The 21,033-nt window shown below is 37.7% G+C and overlaps 1 protein-coding gene across 3 annotated transcripts in view; it reads left to right on the top strand.

Moving 5' to 3' along the window:
* The window catches only part of CD38 (CD38 molecule), a 69,637-nt gene that overhangs the window by 42,678 nt on the left and 5,926 nt on the right, over nucleotides 1–21,033 (top strand). For all 3 annotated transcript variants that reach the window (XM_074395915.1, XM_003927453.4, XM_074395916.1), the window contains exons 4-5: nucleotides 14,684–14,769; nucleotides 19,200–19,273. In XM_074395915.1, coding sequence (XP_074252016.1) covers nucleotides 14,684–14,769; nucleotides 19,200–19,273 — 160 coding nt within the window. The remainder of the gene's footprint in view (nucleotides 1–14,683; nucleotides 14,770–19,199; nucleotides 19,274–21,033) is intronic.

Below are 21,033 nucleotides of genomic sequence, written 5' to 3' on the forward strand. Positions count from 1 at the left end.
TTTATATGGTAGATATTTTTACTTTATATAGTTTTATTCTTATTTTTACTACTTTTCATCGTTTTTAAAAGCTTGTCTTATTATAGCTTTTTCATCCCAGGTTTGCATTACTTTCAAATGCAAAAATAAAGCATGATTATTTGAAAAAAATACTTGCACATTACAGAAATGCATAAAAGCAAAAGGCAAATGTCGCTTTGAATTTTCCACCCACCTCCTGCCTCCACATCACTTCTCACAGGGTAACTATTGTCAATAATTTGATATAGATTTTTCCAAACTTTTTCCTATGCCAATGTAAACATATATATTTAAAATATACACATACCGCTGTGCAACTTGCTTTATTCACTTAAAATTAGTAGGTATAAAGATAGCTATATTCTTTCAAAAGGCCTTATCATTAAGAATCCTATTAATGAACATTTAGTTGCTTTAATTTTTGTTGCTATCATATCACTATTGTAAAAAACACTTTTGTGTACACACACACACACACACACACACACCCCGGCATACCTGAAGGATAAATTTTTATGAATGAAATTTCAGTGTTAAAGTATAAATTGTAAAAGAAACCAATAACACATCATTTAAAATATGGTAACTATTTATACCCTTATCAAGAGAACATATGAGGCCAGGTGCAGTGGCTCATGCCTGCAATCCCAGCACTTTGGAGGTCGAGGGAGGATCACTGGAGCCCAACAGACTGTCCTGGGCAACATAGTAAGACCCCATCTCGATTTTATACTAAAAAAAGAAAAAAAGAAGAGTGTATATGAGATAGTTTATTTGCCTATATCCTCACCAACAATAGATATGAATACTTTAATATTTTTGGCCCATTTGAGAAGAAATTAATACCTCAATTTAGTTTGAACTTCTTTGATGATGAGGCTATTATATATATATAAACGGTAGATTTTCTATTTCTTCTGTAAGCTGGTAGTTCATATATTTTAATCATCTGTAGGGGATATCTATTATTTTCTTATTAGTAGAAGTTTTTTAATAAATTAATAAAAGCATGTGTTGAGCACTTACAAAGTGCCAGCGTTCCATGTGCTACGTAAGTAGTCACTCGCTTTATCCTCTGCAGCCCCATGAGGTCATATGATGATCCCATTTTAGAGATGAGAAGTCTGAGGCATGGAATTAAATAACTTGCCAGCCAGTAAGTGGCAAAGCAAGAAGGAAACTCAGATTGACTCGAGAAACTTTGCTCTTAACTGCCCTGTTTTTCTACCTGCTCTCTGGCTCAAGGTGGCAAAACTATTTTTATTATTTTGAACTTTACATAGTATTTACGGTCTGTTATAGTATTATAGTATTTATTTTGCCACACAGAAATGCAGAAAACCTGTCCATTCTCTTCCTTGTAGCTTCTGTGTTTCATGTCTTCCTTAAAAATATTTTCTTAGATAAGCATTCTTCTATATTTTCACCTACTACTTTTACTTTCACAAAGTTTAAAATATCTTTCATATTTAAATCTCAGTCTTCCCACTTAGAATATGGTATGTAAATATGTTTCTCCATTAACTTTGAAAGATTTTATAGGTTTTTTTTTTCCATGTCCCGTGTTTTCCTTTTTAAATTTCCCTTTTAATAATGACTGTTTTATTGGTCATTCATTTAACATCTTCAGCTTTTAAATGTAGTTCAGTAAACTTTTTTCCTTTGGTTTTATTTTTCAATTTGTTACTTCATTGTTTCTTGAAATAAAGTAGAGAAAATGAAATAATCTGTTTTTAAAAACTGATTTATTTACATTTCAGAGTTCTTTATTTTTGCCTTCTTTTAAACTGAATTATGTATATGTAGTTTTATTTATCTACATTCTAATAATTTGGCCCAAATTTCTAATTTCTTTATTTAATAGATTATCTTTCAAGTTCCTGATGTATATATATTTATTTCATTTTTATCATAAGTTGACAATTTATAATTGTACATATCTGTGGGGTGCAAAATGAATTTATGAATACAATGTGGAATAATTAAATCAAGCTAATTAACATACCCACCACCTCAAATACTTTTTTTAGTTTGTAAGAAAGGGGTCTCGCTCTGTCACCCAGGCTGGAGTGCAGTGGTGCAATCATGGTTCACTGCAACCTTGACCTTCCAGGCTCAGGTGGTCCTCCCACCCTAGCCTCACAGGTAGTTGGGATTACAGGTGCATGCCACCACATTTGGCTAATTTTTTGTATTTTTTTAAGAGACAGGGTTTTGCCATGTTTCCCAGGCTGGTCTCAAACTCCTGGGCTCAAATGATCCACCCTCTTCAGCCTCCCGAAGTGTTGGGATTACAGGTGTGAGCCACCATGTCCAGCCTCAAATACTTATTTTTTGTAGTGAGAATATTTGAAGTTTACTCTCTTAGCAATTTTGAACTGTGCAACACACTACTATTAACTACATTCACTATGCTGTGCAATAAATATTTCTAAAAATCCTTTCTCTCTAACAGATTTCATTCTCTTTGACCACTATCTCCCCATTCCTTCCAACTTCTGGTGTCTGTATCCACCATTCTACTATCTGCTTCTGTGAACTTGATTGTTGTAGATTCCATGCATTTGTCTTTCTGTGGGTGGCTTATTTTACTTAGCATATTGTTCTCCAGTTCCATCTATATTGTCAAAAATAACAGAATTTCTTTCTTTTTAAAGTCTGAATAGTATTCCATTGTGTACATAGGCCACACGTTATTTATCCATTCATCTGTTGATGGACCCATGTTGATTCCGTATCTTGGCTATTGTGAATAGTGCCATAAGGAACATGGAGGAACAGCTATCTCTGACAAACTGATTTGAAATCTTTTGGGCAGATACCTAGAAGCGGGATTGCTGGATCATATGATAATATCTATTTTTAGTTTGTTGAGGAACTTTCATCACATTTTCCATAATGGGTATACTAATTTACTTTCCCAATAGTGTACAAATAATCCCCTTTCTTCACATTCTTGCCAACACTTGCTATCTTTCATCTTTTTCATTATACTTTTCTGACAAATATGATATGATGTCTCATTGTGGTTTTAATTTGTATTTCCCTAGTGATTAGGAAGGTTGAGCATTTTAAAATATATTTGTTGGACATTTGTATGTCTTTTGAAAAATGTCTATTCAGGTCCATTGCCTACCTTTAAAATTTTTTTTAATTGTTTGTGTTTCTTATGTATTTTGATTTTATTTGTTTTTGTAATTTTTAGTTTTTATAGGTACATAGTAGGTGTATATATTTATCGGGCACATGAGATGTTTTGATATAAACATGCAATGCATAATAATTGCATCATGAAAAATGAGGTATCTTTCCCCACAAACATTTATATTTTGTGTTACAAACAATTTAATTTTACTCTTTTAGTTATTTTAAAACAGGTGTGTTCAATTTTTCAGCTTCCCAGGGCTGCACTGGAAGAATTGTCTTGGGCCACACATAAAATCCACTAATACTAATGATAGCTGATGGGCTAAAATAAATCGCCAAGAAACTCCTAATTTCTAAGAAAGTTTATGTATTTGTGTTGGGCTGCATTCAAAGCCATCCTGGGCTGCACGAGACCTATGGGCCATGGATTGGGCAAGTTTGTTTGAAAAAGTACAATAGAATTATTATTGACTACAGTTACCCTATTGTGACATCATATAGTAGGTCTTATTCATTGTCTTTTCTGGTACCCATTAACCATCCCAACCTCCACACAATGTCTCACTACATTTCCCAGCCTCTTGTAACCATTATTCTATTCTCTGTGTCCATGAGATCAGTTGTTTTGATTTGTTAGATGCTACAAATAAATGAGAACATGTTATGTTTGTCTTTCTGTCTTGCTTATTTTACTTAATGACCTCTAGTTCTATTCATGCTGTTGCAAATGATAGGAACTCATTCTTTTTAATGGCTGAATAGTACTCCATTGCATATAAATACCACATTTTCATTATCCATTTATCTACTGAAAGACATTCAGCTTGCTTCTATATCTTGGCTAATGTGAACAGTGTGGCAATAAACATGGGAGTGCAGATACCTCTTCTATAGACTGATTTTCTTTATATACCCAGCAGGTGGCATTGCTGGATCACATAATAACTCTATTTTTACTTTTTTGAGAAGCCTGAAAACTGTTCTCCATAGTGGTTGTACTAATTCACATTCCCACCAACAGTGTACGATGGTTCCCCTTCACATCCTCATCACTATTTCTTATTGCCTGACTTGTGGATGAAGGTAGTTTTAACTGGGGTGAGATGGTATCTCTTGATAGTTTTCATTTGCATTTCTCTGATGATCAGTGATTTGAGCACCTTTTCATATGCCTGTTTGCCATTTGTATATCTTCTTCTGAGAAATATCTATTCAAATCTTTTGTCTGTTTTTAATTGGATTATTAGGTTTCTTTCCTATAGAGTTGTTTGAGTTACTTAAATATTCTGGTTTTTAATGCCGTCTCAAATGTTTAGTTTGTAAACATTTTTTTCCCCATTCTGTGGGTTGTCTCTTCACTGTTCATTGTTTCCTTTGCTCTACAGAAGCTTTTTAATTTGTTGTGATTCCATTTGTTGATTTTTGCCTTGGTTGCCTGTGCTCCTGGAGGATTGATCAATAATTTTTTGCCCAGACAAATGTCCTGGAGAAGTTCCCCAGTGGTTTCTTGTAGTTGTTTCATAGTTTGAGGTCTTAGATTTGAATATTTAATCTGTTTTGGTTTTATTTTTGTGTGTGATTTGGGATAGGGGTCCAGTTTCATCTTTATCCATTCAGTCACTGTCTGCCTTCTGACTGGAAAGTTTAGTCCATTTATATTTGATGTAAATGTTATTATTTATAAATAAGGACTTACTACTGCTATTTTGTTGCTTGATTTGTGGTTTTGCTTTGGTTGCCTGTGCTAATGGGATATTGCTCAGTAATTTTTTGCCCAGACAAATGGCAAAAAATTCTTTCTTCTTTCTTTCCTTTCTCTTTTCCTTTTATGAAGGTGATTTTTTTTCGGCTTTCTGCTTTTTATTTTTTGTGTAATTGTTGTATGTTTTTGGGGTTGGAGTTACCATGAGGCTTACAAATTATATCTTATAACCCATTATTTTAAGTTGATAACAACTTAACACTATTTGCATAAAGAAACAAACAAGCAACAAACAGAAAGCTAATAAAAATTCAATTTCTTAACTTCATTCTTCCACTTTAAAACTTTCGTTGTTTCTATTTGTATTTTATTGTACTGTATATGTCTTGAAAAGTTATTATAGTTATTGTTTCTGATTGGCTCATCATTTAGTTTTTCTACTTAGGAAAAGAGTGGTTTACATACCATAGTTACAGTGTTAAAACAACCTGCGTTTTTCTGTGTGCTTACTATTGCCAGTGAGTTTTGTATCTTCAGATGATTTCTTATTGCTCATCGGCATCCTTTTCTTTCTAATTGAAGTACTCCCTTTGGCATTTCTTCTAGGACAGGTCTTGTGTTGATTAAATCCCTCAGCTTTTATTTGTCTGGAAAAGTCTTCATTTCTCCTTCATGTTTGAAGGATATTTTCACTAGATATACTATTCTAGGGTAAAAACTTCTTTTTTTTCTTTCAGCACTTTAAAGGTCATGCCACTCTCATCTGCTCTATAAGGTTTCCACTGAAAAGTCTGCAGATGCATTGGAACTCCATTGAATGTTATTTGTTCTTTTCTCTTAATGATTTTAGGATTTTTTCTTTATTCTAGACCTTTGGGAGTTTGATTATTAAGTGCCTTGGGGCAATCTTCTTGGGTTAAATCTGCTTGGTGTTCTATAACCTTCTTGTACTTGGATATTGATATCTTTCTCTAGATTTGCAAAGTTCTCTGCTATTTTCGCTTTGAATGAACTTTCTACCTGTATCTCTTTTTCTACCTCCTCTTTGAGGCTAATAACTCTTAGATTTGCCCTTTTAAAGCAGTTTTCTAGATCCTGTCAGTGTGCCTCATTGTTTTTTATTCTTTTTTCTTTTGGCTTTTCTGACTTTGTATTTTCAAGTAGCCTGTCTTCAAGCTCATTAATTCTTTCTTCTGCTTGATCAGTTCTGCTTTTAAAAGACTCTGGTGCATTCTTCAATGTGTAATTTGCACTTCAGAGCTCCAGAATTTCTACTTAATTCTTTTTAATTATTTTCATCTCTTTGTTAAATTTATCTGATAGAATTCTAAATTCTTTCTCTGTATTATCTTGAATCTTTCAGTTTCCTAAACACCCCTATTGTGAATTATCTGCCTCATGTATCCCTATTTCTTCAGGATTGATCTCTGATGTTTTATTTAATTTATTTGGTGAGGTCATGTATTCCTGGATGGTCTTGATACTTGTAGATGTTTGTCTGTGTCTAGGCATTGTATTTATTATGGTCTTTACTGTCTGGGCTTGTTTATACCTGTCCTTGGAAAGGCTTTCCAGATATTCTAAAGGACTCAGATATTGTGATCTATCCTGTATCTGCTGTAGGGGGCCCTGCAAGCCTAGTAATGCTGTGGGTCTTGCACACACTCATAGAGGTACCACCTTGATGGTCTTGGACAAGATCTGGAAGAATTCTCTGGATTACCAGGTAGAGACTCTTTTTATATTCCCTTTACTTTCTCCCAAACAGAGTCTCGCTCTTTTTGTTCTGACCCACATAAAGCTGGGAATGGAGTGACACACTTCACCACAACTAGGACTTTGCTGGGTTAGACCTGAAGCCACTGCAGCACTGGATCTTGCCCAAAGTCTGCTGTAACTATTTCCTGGCCACCATCTATATTTGCTCAAGGCTCTGGGGCTCTACAGTCAGCAGGTGACAAATCCAGCCAGACCTGCATTCTCTTCAGGGTGGCAAGTTCCCCCAGGCCCTGGGCTGGTCCAGAGGTGCCATCCAGGAGCCAGGGACTAGAGTCAAAAACCTTAGAAGTCTACCTAGTATGCTATTGTATTGTGGCTAAGCTGGCATTCAAACCCCAAGACACAGTCTTTCCCATGCTGTCTTCCCCTTTTCTAAGGCAGAGGAGCCTCACTTCATAGCTACCACCATCACAGGCCCACAGGGAGTACTGCCAGTGTACTTCAAATAGTCCAAGGCTCAGGGCTCTTTAGTCAGCTGTGGTAATCCTGCCTGGCCTGGGACTCACCCTTCAAGGGAGGCAGCTCCCCTCTGGCCCAGGGCAGGCCCAGAAATGCTATCAAAGAGCCACATCCTGGAATCAGGACCCCCAAGTTCAATTGGTGTTCTACCTCTCTCTAGCTGTACCTGAAGCCAGCAAATATCAGAGTATCACCCAAGGCCCATGACATACGAATTGGGCATCACTTCTGCTTTTTCAGGGCCCAAGGACTCTTCAGTTAGCAGGTGATGAATCCTGCTAGGACTGGGTGCTTCACTTCAAGACAGCAGGTTCTCTTCTGGCCTAGGGTGTGCCTAGAAATGCCATCTGGGAGCCAGAGCCTTTCCAGGTGGCCTTGTAACTCTCACCAGTGCCTTATCCTGTGGCTGAGCTGGTATCCAAGGATGCAAGACAAAGTCCTCCCCACTCATCAATCTCCTCTTCTCAAGCAGAAGGAAGGGGCCTCTTTTGGATACGTGAGCTGTGCAGCCTGGGGTTGAGGGAGGAGTGATGCCAGCACTCCCTTGGCTACCCTGGCTGGTGTCTCAGTAGGTCATGTGTGCCACTGGCTTTGAGCTCAGTTCAGCATTATGACTCACTTAGGAGTTGCAGTCCTCGTGGCCTAGACTGCCCTTTAAGTTTATTTAGAGCCCCAGGACACTTTAGTCTGCAGTATTGAGGCTTGTGAAAACTCAGGTTTCTTATGCTAGGATTGACAGTTCTCTTCTGGCTAGGGCTGATTTAAATGTTCCCTCTGGGGACAGGCATCAGTTGATTTTGGTCTGGTATTGCTTTCTGCTGTAACAGGGAACCACTGAGTTCAATGCCTCACATTTGCTGAGCTCTTCCTCTCCCTAGAACACAGAATCCCTCTCCACACCAAGCAGCTATTGCTGGGGGGTGGGAGAGGGGTGGCACTGGTGATTTAAGACCGTTTTGTCTACCTCTTCAGTGCCTCTTACAGTGGTATGATGTTAAACCCAGGTACTATAAGTGTCTGCCTTGATTCTTGGTTCTTATGAAGGTGCTTTTCTTGTATAGATAGATCTTAAATTGGTGTCTTGTGAAGGGAACGTTTGGTGGAGCCTTCTATTCCTCCATCTTGTTCCACTCTCAAGTCTGAGTTCCTTATATATTTTGGATATTGACCCCTTATCAGATGTATGATTTGCCAATATTATCTCTCTATCCATAAATTGAGTTTCTCTTTTTTATGCTGTTAATGATTTCTTTTGCTGTACAGAAGCAATTTATTTTGATGTAATGCAATTTGCTAATTTTGCTTGTGTTGCCTGTGTTTTAGAGGTCAAATGCAAAAAAATCATTGCCAAAATCATTTTTTTGTAGTTTTTTCCCTATGGTTTTGCTGAAGTTTAGATATTTGATCCTTTAAACTAAATATTGAAATGTGATCTCCAATGTGAGGAGGTGAGGCCTAATGGGAAGTGTCTGGGTCATTGGGACAAATCACTCACAAATGGCTTGAATGGCTTGGTGCTGTTCTTGTGGTAATCACTGAGTTCTCACTCTCTTAGTTCCCAGGAGAGCTGGTTGTTTAAAAGAGGTTGGCACCACCCCTCTCTTTTGCTTCCTCTTTCACCATGTGATCTCTGCACACACTGATTCATTTTTATCTTCTGCCACGAGTACAAGCAACCTGAACTCCTAAGCAGATGCCCAGCCTTGAACCTTATAGCTAGCAGAATAATGAGTCAAATTTTTTAATAAATTACCCAGCCCTGGATATTCCTTTATAGTAACATACTAAAAGACTAACATAGTTTTTTTCTAGTAGTTTTGCAGTTTCTGGTCTTACATTTAATTGCTTAATTTACTTAAATCAATTTTAAATTTAAAGTTAATGTAAACTTTTTGTTTGACTTTTGCATATGATATGAGATAAAGGTTCAATTTCATTGTTCTGTGTGCTGGTATTCAGTTTTCACAGTACCAGTTATTGAAGAAATTTTTCTTTTCTCATTGCATATTCTTAGCACCTTTGTAAAAATAAGATCAATTGACCATTCATTTATGAGTTTATTTTGGGGCTCTCTATTCTGTTCCATTGGTAAACATATGTGTTTTTTTGGTCAGCACCATGCTGTTTTAATTACTATACCTATAGTTTGAAATCAGGTAGTGTAATGCCTTTAGCTTTGTTTCCTATGCTCATGTTTACCTTGGCTATTTTTTTTTGTGTGTGGGTTCACATGTATTTTATAATTGCTTTTTCTATTTCTGTGAAAAATGATATTGGAATTTAGACAGAGATTGCATTGGCTCTGTAGATCTCTTTGGGTAATATGGACATTTTAGCAGAATGAGGATAATATGGACATTTTAGCAGAATGAATTCTTCCAATCTATGAGCATGGAATATTTTTCCATTCGTTTGTGTCTTTTTCAATTTCTTTCATCAATGTTTTGTAGTTTTTGGTATACAAATCTTTTACTTCCTTGGTTGAATTTATTCCAAAGTACTTGGATTTTTTTGTAGCTATTGAAATGGGATTATTCTCTTTATTTCTTTTTCAGATAGTTTTTTGCTAATGTACAGAAATGCTATTGATTTCTGTGTGTTGCTTTTGAATGCTTCAACTTTACTATATTTGTCACTTTTAATAGTTTTTTGCTGGAGTGCTGAGTGAGCTTTTTAAATATATATGGCATCAATAAATAGTGGCAATTTCACTTTTTTTTGTTGGATGCCTTTTATTTCTTTCACATAATTGCTCAACAAAGACTTCTCCATTATTTTGTTATATAGTAGTGATAAAAGTGGGCATCCTTGACTTCTTCTAGATATCAGAGAAAAGGCTTTTGATTTTTTTGCTATTGAGTAGAAGTTAGCTGTGGGCTTCTCATATATGACCTTTATTTTATTGAGGTACCTTCCTTGTATGCCTAATTTGGCAAAGGTTTTTATTATAAAATAATGTTGAATTTTTCAAATGGTTCTTCTGAATCTGATGAGATGATCACATGCTATTTGTCCTTCATTATGTTAATGTGTTATATTACATTTATTAAAATTTGTGTATGTGGAAGGATCCTTGCATCCCAGGAACAAATCCCATTTGATCATGGTGGATGATTCTTTCAGCATATTGCTGAATTCAGTTTGCTAGTGTTCTGTTGAGCATCTTTGCATCTATGTTCATCAAGGATCTTGGCCTGTAATTTTCTTTTCTTGTAGTTTCCTTATCTGGCTTTGGTATCAGGGTAATGCTGGCCTCATGAAAAGAGTTTGGAAGTATTTTCTCCTCTTCGTTTTTTTGGAAGAGTTTGAGGAGGATTGGATTTAGCTCTTTAAATGTTTGATATCATAGCACTCAGCAGTGAATTCATCAGGTCCTGGGCTTTCCTTTGATGGCTTTTAAATGACTGATTCAATCTTCTTACTCATTATTCCTGTTCAGATTTTTCATTGCCTCATGATTCAGTCCTGGTAGGTTGTATGTGTCTAGAAGTTTATTCATTTCCTTTATACTATTTAACTTGTTGGCATATATTAATAATTATTTGTAGTTTCTCTTATGACCCTCTGTATTTGTGTAATATCCATTGTAGTATCTTCTTTTTATATTTCTGATGTTAGTTGAGTCTTCTCTTTTTTCTTAGTTAAGTTAGCTGAATATTTGTTAATTTTGTTTATCTTTTCAAAAAAAAAAAAAACTCTAAGCTTGTTAATCTTTTGTGTTGTTTTCCTAGTCTCTATTTTATTTCTTTTGTAGTCTTTATTGTTTCCTTCCATAATGTTAAATGTTTTTGTTCTTTTGAGATCTCTCTTCTTTCTTGATGTAGGTATTTATTACTACAGTTTTCCTCTTAGAACTGCTTTTGCTCCAGCCCCTATGTTTTGGGTATATGGTATTTACATTTTCATGTCTCAACATGTTTTTAAATTTTCCTTTTAATTTCTTTATTGACTCATTGTTTATTTGGGAACATGCTGTTTAATTTCCATATATTTGTAAATTTTCCAATATTTCTTCTTTTATTGATTTCTAGTTTTCTACCATTGTGGTCAGAAAAGATACTTGATATGACTATAACCTTCTTAAATTTGCTAAGGCGTGTTTTTCGTGTCCTAATATGTGCCCTACCCTAGAAAATATTCTGTGTGTGCTTAAGAGGAGTGTGTATTAACGTTACTGTCAGATAGTGTCAATGCTGATGTATATGTCTCTTCAGTTCATTTTGTCTAAAACATTGTTCAAGTTCATTGTCTCCTTATTAATTTTCTGTTTAAATGGTCTGTTTATTGTTGAAAGTGGGTATTGAAGTTCCCTACTATTATTGCCTTACATTATATCTCTCCTTTCAGATACTTAAATATTTGTTATTTATATTTAGGTTCTCTAATGTTGGGTGCATGTATATTTACAATTTTACAAATTATTACAATATTACAAATTTACAGTATCTTCTTAATTAATTGACCCCTTTATCATTATACAATGTTGTTTGTTTCTTTTTACAGTTTTTGACTTAAAGTCTATTTTGTCTGAAAGAAGTGTAGTTACTCCTGATCTCTTTTAGTTTTATTCACATGGAATATGTTTCTTCACTTTCAGTTTATATGTGTTCTTAAAAGTAAGGTGAGTTTCTTGTTGGCAGCGTATAGTTGGATCTTAAAAAAAATCTATTAATTCTCTCTGTTTTTTGGTTGAAGAATTAATCCTTTTACATTCAACATAATTGTTGATAGGTAAAGACTTGATACTGCCATTTTATTAATTGTTTTCTGCTTTTTTAAAAGATACTTTGTTTCTTTCTTCCTCTCTTATTGTCTTTCTTGTGGTTTCATTGTTTTATACTGGCTGGGTACTGTGATGGCTTCTAATCACATCATTTATAGCATGTATTTCCTGGCCAGGTAATTATAATATTTGGTATCTGAAGTTCAGCAGCATTTCAGGCCGGGCTCCAAGGCTAGGTAGACAGGCAAGATCAGAGGCTATGTTCCTAATGCACAATTGAAGATCACCTTTCTGAGAATGGAGCCATGGGTTGACTTTCGGCTGAAGTAAGCAGCTGTTTGACCTTCCTGGTCAACTGGGGCTATCTCTGATGCTTCTCCAAAATGCACTGAGGTAGAAGATTCCCTTCCTGGGTAGGTTGTTGGCAGGCATTTTGGCTGAGTGGAGCCACTGCTTGACTTCCTGTATCAATTAAATCAAGCATTTATCTTTCTCTAGGATGGGCAAAGACAGTCATCTACCTGCCTGGGTTGGGTCATTGGGGCGGTCTCTGAGGCTAGGAGTGGAATCTAGCTATCTAGGAACTTAAGCTAGATTGAACTTCCCAAAGTGGTTCTGAAGGAGACCAGCTCAGCTTGTTTTGGGCCATGAAACTGGCTGGTATTTCCTATAGGATGTCATAGCTGGCAGAAACACAGAGGTACCATCAAGATCCATATGCTGGTCACTATGATTTCTGCCTCCTTTCTTTGTTTCTACCTAATCTGGTGCAATCTAGTTGTGCTCCAATCCTCAACATTCCCTGTGAAATGAGACTGGATCAGCTTTCCTGGAAAGCATCTTGGAATGCTAGGGAAGATGGATAATTACCTCTGGTTCTCTTTCCCGCTAGGGAAACCATGGCCCAGGAAAATCTTCTCCATCTGGCTTTGTGTTCTTCTTTGGGGGAGGAAAAGGGGTGCCATAGTCAAAGTGAGATCTTTCTTCTTACCCATCCAATTTGGTTTTCACCAGTTCTATGGACCACATACGTGTCTCAAGCTTGTTTTCAAGTATTGGAGCCTTCAAAAAGACATCCTGGTCTGTGGATAATTGCTAGTTGAACTTTCTAGAGTCGAGTCTGAGACTTTCCATCCTGCCATCTTGCTGATTCACTCCTCTAGGCATGAAGTATTTAGTTCTGGAGGCTGAGAAGGCCAAGATCAAGGCACTGAAAAAGTCATTGTCTGGTGAAGACTTGTTCTCTGCTTGTTGCTGTGTCCTCACATGGCAGAAAGTGGAAGAGTAAAAAGGCCTAATTTTTATATTTTAATTTTTTAGTATTTTGGCTTATTTTATTCTCAACATTTTAACCTGATCTAGTTTTGCCTTATTTGTTTTACTATTTTTTATTCTTCTTTCTTTTTTCCCCTCCTCCTCCTCCTCCTCTTCCTCCTCCCCTTCCTCCTCCTCCTCCTCCTCCTCCTTCTTCTTATTCTTCTTCCTCTTGTTCTTCTTTCAGAAACAGTCTGTCCCTCTCACTCAGATTGTGGGGCACAATCTCAGCTCACTGCAACTTCAACCTCCTGTGCTCAAGCAATCCTCCTGTCTTAGCCTCTTGGGTAGCTGGGACTATAGGCATGCACTACCATGCCCAGCTAATTTTGGTATGTTTTGTAGAGACAGAGTTTACCATGTTGCCTATGTTAGTCTCCAACTCCTGGGCTCTAGAGATCCACCTGCCCTGGCCTCCCAAAGTGCTGGGAATACAGGTGTGAGCCATGGTATCCAGCCTGTTTGTTAAGCTCTTAATTTATGTCACAACTTTCTAATCTCCTTTTTTCTCTTGTCTTTTTTTGTATTCTTAAGTTTATTTCTGTTCCTTGCTAAATTTTCTTCTTTTTCTTATATTCCTAACTTTAAATTTTTATTTTATGATATGTTTATGTTTTCATAATGGCAGGCAGCCATGGGGAAGAATCCTATTGGGAGAGGAAAGATGACAATTGAGAGAATCTCTTTAGATGTGATTGTGAAGATAAAAGAGGTTTACATTCATGAAAACATATATGCTTTAAAGCACTTTACAAAATGTATGTCCATTTCACCATCAACCTTTTGACCTCTATCAGGAAGATAATTCCTTTTGACTCCACAATAATTATTTACATCTGTACATGCGAATGTTTTTTTTTTTATTTGTGTGGTTTTGGTTTTAAAGCATTTAATCATTATGAGACTCCTAGAATTAGTGTATCACGTACCCTCTGAAGGCAAGGTTCCCATCTAATTTATCTTTCTAAGACCTAAAATTCAATAAATGTGCATTAAGGCAGATTTCTTTGGGAGAAGTGACACAAAAACTATGTATTCATGCTCTATATCTATTGTACTTTACTCAGGGCTAAGACTGCCTTGATGAGAGCAAGTGCAGGAAGACTCTGAGCTGGTCTGAGAGTAAGTGGTGAAGACTTAAGAAGGTGGGGCAGGAAACTCAGCCAAGGAGAATTGCCAGGAAGCAGAAAAGGGGTTGGCAAAAGCAACCACTGAAGGACTGATCTCACCTCTAATTCTTCCTGGACTGGGGATAATGTAGAGGGCTTATCTCTATCACATGAACTTTTTCTAGCACTTCCCAGAATCATGACTTGCCACTGTGTTCCCATCTGGGATTTGGAAGATAAGGTAAGAACTTTGGAAGGAATTCAGGGGACACTTAGTTAAATTGGGTCAAAATGTGTCCGTTCTCCAGCCTCTGTCTTGGCAGTGATACATTGGAAAATGTTTCCACTATGATTGAATAGCCAGGGAAGAGTGGAGCTTGTTTATATTCATTCTTTTCCACTTTATTTTCTATAAACTGTGTCTTTTAGAATTAAACTATCGATCTTGCCCAGACTGGAGAAAAGACTGCAGCAGCAACCCTGTTTCAGTATTCTGGAAAACAGTTTCTCACAGGGTAAGTACCAAGCAGTGAAATTCTAGAGCTTTGGAGACCACAGAACTTAAGATGTCATCCAGTCAGTGCTTGGTTTTAACACTTTTGGATTATAGATCCTTTTAGGAATGAAAATACAGGATTCATCCCTGAGAAAAAGGTTCAGAAGCACATGCCAGAAAATGTGCACATCCAATTTTAGAACATTCATAGATGGTCCATGGCCTCCAGTTGCAGAATCTTGGCTCTTACACACTGTTTGACTTTGGCTACCAGGAACCTAGGGTTTAATTCTCTGATTCAGATATTAATCAGTCTTAGATTCCTGAGACAGCAGTAACAATCTACATGTATAGACCACTTACTATGTGCCAGGTACAGTCCTCAGCTCTTTTGTGTGTGTGTGTGTGGTGGAGTCTCACTTTGTTGCCCAGACTGTAGTGCAGCATCATGATCTCAGCTCACTGCAACCTCTGCTTCCTGGGTTCAAGCAATTTTAGTGCCTCAGCCTCCCAAGTAGCTGGGATTACAGGTATATACCACCACATCTGGCTAATTTTTGTATTTTTTTTTTCCTGAGAGAGTATTACTCCATCACCCAGGCTGGAGGGCAGTGGCACAATTGGCTCACTGCAACCTCCACATCCCGGGTTCAAACAATTTTCCTGCCTCAGCCTCCAGAGTAGCTGGGATTACAGACACCCACTACCACACCCAGCTAATTTTTGTATTTTTAGTAGAGATGGGGTTTCACCATGTTGTCCAGGCTCATCTCGAACTTCTGACCTCATGATCCACCTGCCTCAGCCTCCCAAAGTGCTGGGATTACAGGTGTGAGCCATCATGCCCAGCCATTCCTCAGCTTTTTATGTAAACCAAGAACTTGCATCTTCACCAGAGCCCTGTGAAGCAGGTACTGTGAGTATTGTACTCATTTAACACATAACGATGTGAAGGTATAAGTAAATAAGGAATCTACTAAATGTACAGACATAGTAAGTGGCATATGTGAGAGTTTATCCCAAGCTGTCTGACCTAGAAATCTAGACTTGTAAGTACTCCATGGCACCCTCTACCTATTTTTTTAAATTGATACATAATAATTTTACATATTCATTGGATATGTAGTGATGTAATACATGTAAGGTGTAGTGATGAGATCAGGGTAATCAGCATATCTATCATCTCAAACATTTATCATTTCTTTGTGTTGGGAGCATTCAACATCTCCCTCCCAGCTAGTTGAAACTATTTAATGTATTATTAACTATAGTTATCCTGCAGTGCTATCGAGCAACAGAATTTATTCCTCCTATCTAACTATAATTTTGTATTCTATAACAAATCTCTACTTATCCCCTCTTCTCCTACTTTTCTCAGACTCTAGTGGCCTCTGTTCTGACTTTTACCTCTATAAGATCAGCTTATTTTTAGCTTCCATATATGAATGAGAACATGTAGTATTTAAGCATCTGTTTCTGGCTTACTTCATTTAACATAATGCCCTCCAGTTCCATCCGTGTTGCTGCAAATGACAAGAATCCTTTTTTTTTTTTTTTTTTTTTTTTGAGACAAAGTCTTGCTCTGTTGCCCAGGCTGGAGAGCAGTGGTGCAATCTCAGCTCACTGCAACCTCCATCTCCTGGGTTCAAACAATTCTACCTCAGCCTCCCGAGTACCTGGGCCACCATGCATGGGCCACCATGCCTGTCTAATTTTTGTATTTTTAGTAGAGACAGAGTTTCACCATATTGGTCAGGCTGGTTTCGAACTCCTGAGCTCAGCTGATCTGCCAGCCTTGGCCTCCCATGGTGCTGGGACTACAGGCATGGGCCACCATGCCTGGCTAATTTTTGTATTTTTAGTAGAGAGGAGGTTTCATTATGTTGGCCAGGTTGGTCAAAAACTCCTAACCTCAGGTGATCTACCTGCCTTGGCCTCCCAAAGTGCTGGTATTACAGGGATGAGTCACTGCACCTGGCCAGGAATACATTTTTTAATGCCTGAATACAATTCCATTGTATACAAATACCCCCATCTATTTCTGACCTTACTCAAAGCTGACTGTGGATATTTATTTACCTTGTAAGTTCCTTCAGTGTTAGTGGACAAGGAAACATTTCTTTTCAAGTGTATTAGGAAAAAAGAGAAAGAAAGGAAGAAAGAAATGAAAAAAGAAGGTGGGAGCAACAATATACTATTTATAATTCTTCAAAATTAAACATAGCTATCTGAGGAGCTGGGCCAGGTGGAAATGTTTTTGTTAAGTGCATATGTCTTAGTCCATTTGTGCTTCTGTCACAAATTACCTGAGACTTGGTAATTTTTTAAAAAACAGGAATTTTGTTTTCTCATTGTTCTGGATACTTGGGAAATCAAGGATTAACGTGCCAGCAGATTGGATGCCTGGTGAGGCTGCTTTCTGATTCCAAAATCGTACCTTCTTGCTGTGGCCTCACATGGCAGAGGCAGAGGGGCTAAAGGAATGTAGCTAGTTCCCCGGAGCCCTTTTATAAGGGTATTAATCCCCTTAGGGCCTATCTGCTAAAAGACCCACTGCTTATTACCATCACACTGGTCTTAGGTTTCAGTATAAGAAACACATACATTCAAATCATAGCAGCATATATGTGACAAGCCTTGAGGAACATTCCTGTGTCATTCTCATTGAGTCATCCCCATAGGTAGTGTGCCAAATCCCCACATTAAAGGTGAAGAAACTAAGCCTCAGAAGTTAAGTGACTCATCCGAGTTCTCTGGGATAATAAGCTACAGGGCCAAGAGCCTAACCTTGGTCTTCTTGATTCCAAAACCATGCTCTTCAATCTTGTTCTTTGAATCTGCTTATTAATTCTGTCTTTTAAATGACAGTTTGATTTTAACTCTGGGTTATACCTAGCTAAACCTCTGTCTTAGGGGGATTCATGTAAACCCTGTTATGATGGAGAGAGGGAAACAGCCTGGAAGTTGACATAAGGAGACTATGTTTAAAGTTGGGCAGATTCTTTTACTCATTCTGACCTTCAGATTCCTCATTTGTCAAATGGAAATCAAAATATGCATGTTCCCTGGGGTCACTGCAATGTTTAAAATAAGATACCACTATCCTGTAATGTAACTCAAAATCCACCCACTTTGAAAATAATTTATGTTCTGCCTGCCCCAGCACCTCAAATGTCTAAGTTTAATTTTGAAGCATTATAATTAGTATATTGTTACTCCCACTTTCTTCTTTCCTTTCTTCCTTCCTTTCTCTTTTTTCCTAATATACTTGAAAAGAAATGCTTCCTTGTCCACTTACAGTAAAATGTAAGTTGCTTACACTGAAGCAACTTACAAGATAAATAGATAAACATAAACTGAGTACTTACTATGGACAGTGAGTGATCATGGGCACTTTATAGTTTTTGCTTGTTTGCTTTTTCTGAGAACAGTTTCTGTTTCACCACTCTATGGTATGTTTTAGGGCAGTGCTGTTGCTAAGAACTTTTAAAACCAAGTCACATTCTATATGTATCAAGAACATCCTTGTGTTTCCCACTTAGTCCTTGGCACTAGGAGTACAGAACTGCGCAGGATCGAAGGCATCCTACCCTTGTGAGCTACCAGCACCTTTATCTTTGCCATTCACTCATGAATGTATGTGGATGCCCTTCTTTTTTCAGACTTATTGCTTTCTTTTTCTGGTAACAGAGGCAGTGTTTTTTTTTTTTAATTTTTAATTTTGGGGGTAGGTTAGACTCATCATTATAATACAATATAGTTGGATAATGTGGAGGGAATGTAAGATGCTGTCAGAGTCAGCGAAGGGGACCCGAGCTAGTTCCAGGGGTTGGGGAAGCCTCCTGGAGGGACCATATAGGCCACTTTATTTTGTTTATTTTTTCCAAAGCCTAACAAAGATTCCTGCTGAATGTTTGTTGCATGAAGAATTAAGACTCTTTGCTCAAGCATATTTATTCATTCATTTATTCAGTCCTCCTTTCTCTCTGTGCCTTTCCAGGCCTGAGGGTCCCCTCTTCTCTCCTCGGTTTCCCCTTTTGTAGTGTTCCCATTTCCCTTGTTTCTGAATCATCCACCTGCTCCCACTAAACAAGTGTAACGTCTACAGTGCATGTCAGTGAGAAAACACTTTCATCTTCCCTCTCTAGACATTCCTGTTACTCATCTGGACTTCTAACTTCTGAGCCACTGAATTTAGCAGCTCTATGAACTACAACACTGAACATTGTTCACTTACAGTTTGGAACAACTGCTTCAAGAATTCTGATATGAAGCATAATCTGTTCAGTGGCTTGGAATTAAAATTATGTAGCTCTGACACTCCTGTGCTAAAACCATATAGAACATCTTTGCTTAACTAGCTATTGCTAAGTATTGTTCTGAATGAAACTGCTGGAGCATGATGATTAAGTTTGCATGATGAATGGTGGACATTTCTTTTTTTTTAAGTTTGCAGAAACTGCTTGTGGTGTGGTCCATGTGATGCTCAATGGGTCCCGCAGTAAAATCTTTGACAAAAACAGGTACACATTTATTTTGCATCCTGTTTGCAAGTATACTGTTGCAAATTTCACAGTGGATATTTCATCCCTAGAAAGAATATGATTTTCATGTTTCAGGTCAGTTCTGAAGATCTGAGCCAAAAAAGGTAAACATTTTGAATTCTATGGAGAGAGTTGTCTCCTAAGTCAGTGCTTATGTCTGATTTCTTCTTTGCCAAAAATCCTCTACCAGGTTGTTTTTTTTTGTTTTTTTTTTGCAAGCTTTTTTTTTTTATCGCATTTCAGGTTTTGGGGTACATGTGAAGAACATGCAAGATTGCTGCATAGGTACACACGTGGCAGTGTGGTTTGCTGCCTTCCGTCCCCTCACCTGTATCTGTCATTTCTCCCCATGCTATCTCTTCCCACCTCCCCACCCCCTGCCCCTCCCCCACTTCCCCCAAACGGAACCCAGTGTGTAGTGCTCCCCTCCCTATGTCCATGTGTTCTCATTGTTCAACACCCGCCTATGAGTGAGAATATATGGTGTTTGATTTTCTGCTCTTGTGTCAGTTTGCTGAGAATGATGGTTTCCAGGTTCATCCATGTCCCTACAAAGGACGTGAACTCTACCAGGTTTTAATGGCCACCACACTATGTCTATCCCCGGCTCTTAACTTCTCCAGATACGGTGTAATTTTCTGAGCTTTCGCTCTCGTTACATTCCACCCTACCCATTGATCACCGTTGTTCACACTGTTCCCCCATATGACCTGCCTCCCCTGCTCCCTTCTGTCTAAATCCTCACCATCCATGAAGACCTGCCTTACCTCCCCTTTCCTCCAGGAAAAGTGTAGTAATCTCTGTTCTGTAGTATCCCAATTCAGTAGTAAAACCGTTACTGGGAATATTGGGAACTGTGCTGGGCTCTTGGCCTTCACTGTCTTTTTGCAGACATTGTTAGCAATGTACTATAGTGGTTAAAAGCAGGTACTGGAGGTCATTACATATTATCTGTGTGACCTTAGGTGGGGCACTCAACCTCTCTAAGCCCCTGTATATGTACCTGAAGAGGTGATGGTGATGGGAAGATTAACTGAGACAATGGATGAAAAATGCTGAGTTCTGTGTCTGACAACAGAGAAAGTGCTCAGTAAGAATCAGCTGTCATCCTCATTTGATGATCCTCACCAGTGAATCTGGCCACACCTGTGCCTTCTTGTCTGATCTACAGTTACAGTTTTTACTGCATCAATTGCCTTTTTGGTCTTTGCTCTTTAATTTTTGTTCTCTAATCCCACATGAGGCTGACTGAAAGGAGGAAGCATATATTAACCTGCCTTGGAAACTCTAGGTGCTCCACATAATTTTTCTTCTCTCCTGTTTTGATATTTAATTATACAAGGAAGCATTTGTCCTTTTGTCTTCTGATCCCAATTTTTTGGGTGAAAGCATTAACATTTCAGAATCTTATGATCTGATATTATGGTTTAAGTACTGGAGTGTCAGTTGCCAGAGACTAACAGGGAAGAGTTTAGGAATGGGATTAAAACAGGCCACTGTGGTCTTTCGAAGCACGGCCTCTCAAACTTTGCTGAGCATGTGAATCACTTGGGGATCGTTCAGCTGCAGATCATTTCAGCAGGTGGTGGTAGCGGAAGTTCTGCAGTTCTAATGAGATCCCAGGTGATGTTCGTTAGGATGGTCTAAGGACCACTCTTCAAATAGCAAGTATTTAAGGAATCAACGTAATTGCACAATTAAAGAATTTTATTTTGAGAGTTTTGTTAATCGAGGATCAT

The sequence above is a fragment of the Saimiri boliviensis genome, chromosome 3 (assembly GCF_048565385.1).
Source record: "Saimiri boliviensis isolate mSaiBol1 chromosome 3, mSaiBol1.pri, whole genome shotgun sequence".
Taxonomy (NCBI): domain Eukaryota; kingdom Metazoa; phylum Chordata; class Mammalia; order Primates; family Cebidae; genus Saimiri; species Saimiri boliviensis.